This window comes from Schistosoma mansoni, chromosome 4, assembly GCF_000237925.1.
Source record: "Schistosoma mansoni strain Puerto Rico chromosome 4, complete genome".
Lineage (NCBI taxonomy): Eukaryota > Metazoa > Platyhelminthes > Trematoda > Strigeidida > Schistosomatidae > Schistosoma > Schistosoma mansoni.
This window is the reverse complement of record NC_031498.1, coordinates 13,156,437-13,160,235: the sequence shown is the minus strand read 5'-3', so window position 1 is coordinate 13,160,235 and position 3,799 is coordinate 13,156,437. Positions and strand designations below refer to the sequence as shown.

The 3,799-nt window shown below is 38.1% G+C and overlaps 1 protein-coding gene across 1 annotated transcript; it reads right to left on the bottom strand.

Moving 5' to 3' along the window:
• Nucleotides 1–1,452: 1,452 nt before the first annotated feature.
• On the bottom strand, nucleotides 1,453–2,116 carry Smp_043120 (putative universal stress protein). The gene has a single exon (XM_018796878.1). The coding sequence runs from the start codon at nucleotides 2,089–2,091 to the stop codon at nucleotides 1,609–1,611; it is 483 nt and encodes a 160-aa protein (XP_018651975.1). The 5' UTR covers nucleotides 2,092–2,116; the 3' UTR covers nucleotides 1,453–1,608.
• Nucleotides 2,117–3,799: the final 1,683 nt, after the last annotated feature.

Here is a 3,799-nt window from a genome sequence, read left to right as displayed (position 1 = left end):
TATAATGAAGAGGCGGCTGAGCATTACTAAAACATTTCTTAATCACTTTGACTGGAATTTAACATCCTCGCGACTTATGAACAGTTCTCTATGGAAAACCTCATTGTTCCAATTACACGCTATTAATAGATGAGTGAGTACTAGTAGCCTATAAATGTTCACAACTTCCAGTCATAAGCTAAAATGATTTCCAACCTGCTGTTGGCAATTTTAATAAGAGCCTAGGGAACGCTAGCTGTCTTAGGAAGCTTCTGTCAAACAAATGGATGGTCAACAATCCACCTAATACACTTCACATAAGAAAAATGAGAGCGACTTCAGTAGGAACTGGAGGACTCTCTGTTTAATGGCTATGAATGACGTTACTCAAAACCGTTCAGTTGCTCATAAGTGACAACCAGATTGGGCTTAAATAATTAGTTGGTGAGATTATTAAGAAACAAGTAGCCCTTTTCCAGATAGAAATTCCGGCGAGATTGCAGTTTTATCCGCTCTCCATTTATCCATTGTTAGATTAGGGGCTGAATGTAAGTTAGACCCCACCATTAATAGCCCCATTTTATATGAAACGGAAATAGTCCTGCTACAATAATATAACAATCGGTTAGACTTATGCAGTTTCTAAGACCGTCTTGTATTCCAAGGTCTGAGACTTGTGAAAATAAAATCCAAAGAATCCAGGGTTTTACAAATATGGCTGTGAATGTATACACTAAATACCTACCGCTTACCAGGGTTTACAACACGCGTATCCGCCAAATCTGATTACCTATCTGTATGCGGAGATTACGCTACACTTGCATGGTAACAGATAATTCGTAGTACCCAACACACCGCACATCAACGACTTAGTCTCATTTCGACTACTAGGTATAACTTCAGAGACCAGTCACTAAGTAATTGCATTTCGACGTGGTAAACGCTTAGCCCAGTTAATAAAGTGACAGGAACGTTGGGATGTAGTTATAGACTATGACAGAAGAGAGTAAATGACATTCAGGAAACTACTACACACAGATAAGTTGTATCTGTAGAAGCCTGATAGTATGGAAATGAATCTATAAATATTATATTGGACAAATAGAATACCATAGAGTTGTTGGAGAAGCTAAGTGTTGTTGTCGAGACAACAGAACCAGCATCACTAGTAACATTATTCTTATTACTAGATTTTAGGGTATTTCTTGAACAACTCCCGTTAGTAGAAATCCTCAGTGTAATAACCACTTGAAACCACAAGAGATAACTGTGACTACTTAGGTTTAGAAAAGGTTCGCTGGAAAGTGAAGAATAAGCCCAAGAGATCATGCTTATAATTGCAACGTCACAGAATATTCCGATTTCTACTAAAATCTACTCATACACTGATCAAGTCATCTTAGCCTGTAAAGCAAACATTGTCGAAAGTAACTTTATGCACTAAGAAATATCCCTTAAATATCAAGAAACTAGGAATAGATAAGTATGATTATATTCTGAGAACAGGAGGAAAACAAATATCGGATAATTAGATAAGATAGATTTTGTATCAAAATGATTTAACAGTAACTTACACAAAGTAATAATTTCTAACTCTTAAATGAATGGATATTACAACTGAAGAAAAAGTTACTGCTTCTCTTGAGGTGGGACGATGACTACAGGGATATGAGAGTGATGAAGAACATAATCGCTAACACTCCCCAAGAATGTACGACGAATAGCTCCAAGACCACGATTGCCCATCAGAATAACGTTTGCTTTATGGTCTGAGATTGCTTTCACTAGAGAGCTACCAGGTTTGGTGTCAACATGTAGAAACGCCTTAGCATTGAGCTTGTAACTTTTAGCTTCGTGCATATACTTCTGACCAAGCTTTTTACCTTGTTCAATGCTTTCTTCCATAACTCGTGTCATATCAGGTATTGGAGGAGATTCCATTGTCATTCCAATGGCTGGAGTGTTATAAACTGGCTCTATTACGTGTACAAATGTTATGCAGTCAGTGTCCCGTTTCATATTTTCCAAGTACCAACGAAATGCTCGATCACAATGATCACTGCCATCAATTGGGATCAATATCACACGAGATGGATCACTAGACTCAGCCATAATTCCACAACCTAGAAAACGGGAAACTAACGTTTGTTATATAGTGAAATAAGGGTGAAAATTCCAACCAATTAAATTGAGATATCATACTAGTTAGGACGTAGATATACAGACATGTCCTAACAACCAGTAGTATTTTAGATCACTAAATATTGTTGAAGCAATCAACAAACTGAACGTGAGTGACACTATTAACATGTCAGTATTATCGCAAATTGATATCAACTACCAGAACCAATGAAAACTAGGTATTATTTATCCGTTTGTTTGGATTTCATCCGGCTAACATAAAACAGTAATGTTATAGTGTCTCATGTAAGAAAAAGCCAGTTCCCATGCCTACAATATTTCACTGAAGCCATGGTTAGAACGGTATAAGATTAACTCTATTAAATTCTGTGTTAATTTCTAGTAGTAGTAACGCCTTCCACTAAATGGCTTATCAATGTGCCCGTCTTTCCGTTGTCTTTCAGAACTTCACAGTGATCGATATGTATTCACTTGACTTGAATGAACTTTGAACCCTAAATAAATATAACGTTTCTTTTAGGGTTAATAACATTTCATTAATGGTAGACTTATTCTTACTTCATGTAAAATTTCATCTTATGTACTTCCGTAGTTCGGTGGAATACATTTCCAATTCGTGATGAGAGAGGATACTGTAATTAACGGTTACGTATCACTGACTCATCTTGTGTTTCATAGTCATCATGGCAAACGGATTTCTGTTGATGAAACTTATGATTTATTCACTCGGTTAAATGGCTCTACACTTCATGAAGAGAGTTTTTATTGAGATCATGAACCGATGAATGCTATAGAACCATTGAAAACCTGGAAGCACTGGACGACCGTTTTGTCCCAGTATGGAAATCTTCAGCAGTGTGTGCCCACAATCTCGCATGTGGAACTCGGACCTCTAGACCACTGAATTGGCAACTAACGGTGTTCATGTCTAACCTCAACCAATCCACAATATGATCTCAATAACAACTCAACAGTTTTCACAACCCTATACTGATAGTTATCATGTGCTCACTAGTGACTAGCTTCAAGAGGTAATTCTCGGAGTTCTAGGGAGATGTGACCAGTGGAGTTCACCGTGTCTGGTGTGAGACAGTTACTCACTGAAGACAATGGAAGATGGTCACGCAAATCGTGAATTGGGTGAAGTTAGACACTAACACCGTTGGATGCCAGTTCAGTGTTCTAGAGGTTAAGCGATCGCGTGAGATCGAAGGTCCTGGGTTCGTATCCCATGTGCGGGATTGTGGATATACACTGCTAAGGAATCCCATACGTCTGTTCAGTGCTTCCAGGTTTCCAGTGTTGGTCTAATATTGATCGGTTCATGATCGCAATAAAAACTTCATGAAGATGTTAGAACAGCAGTAATCGGGAAACTTTAGACCCAGATTTGTTTTCATTTGCTACCTCTCTTAATACTTAGTACTGTGTGCCGGATAGCAGAATATTGTTTGCTAGCCCGTGAAACATTTGTAAAAGTTCATTCAATTACGTTAAGGACTAGTTTAAATCCAAATAGTTTAGTAGTAGCACTTACAATTGAAACGCTAAGCAATGTTGATTTTAAGCAAAGATGGATAGTGGCTAGCAGTGGAATCCAGGACGCGCGTTTCGTCCTATTTGGGACTCGTCAGCTGGATGTACCTGCATCTCAGAGTTGATGTTCACTCTGGGACTC

Excerpts from the sequence above, each read along its gene's own strand:
- Smp_043120 (XM_018796878.1), bottom strand. The coding sequence starts at position 2,091 with ATGGCTGAGTCTAGTGATCCATCTCGTGTGATATTGATCCCAATTGAT.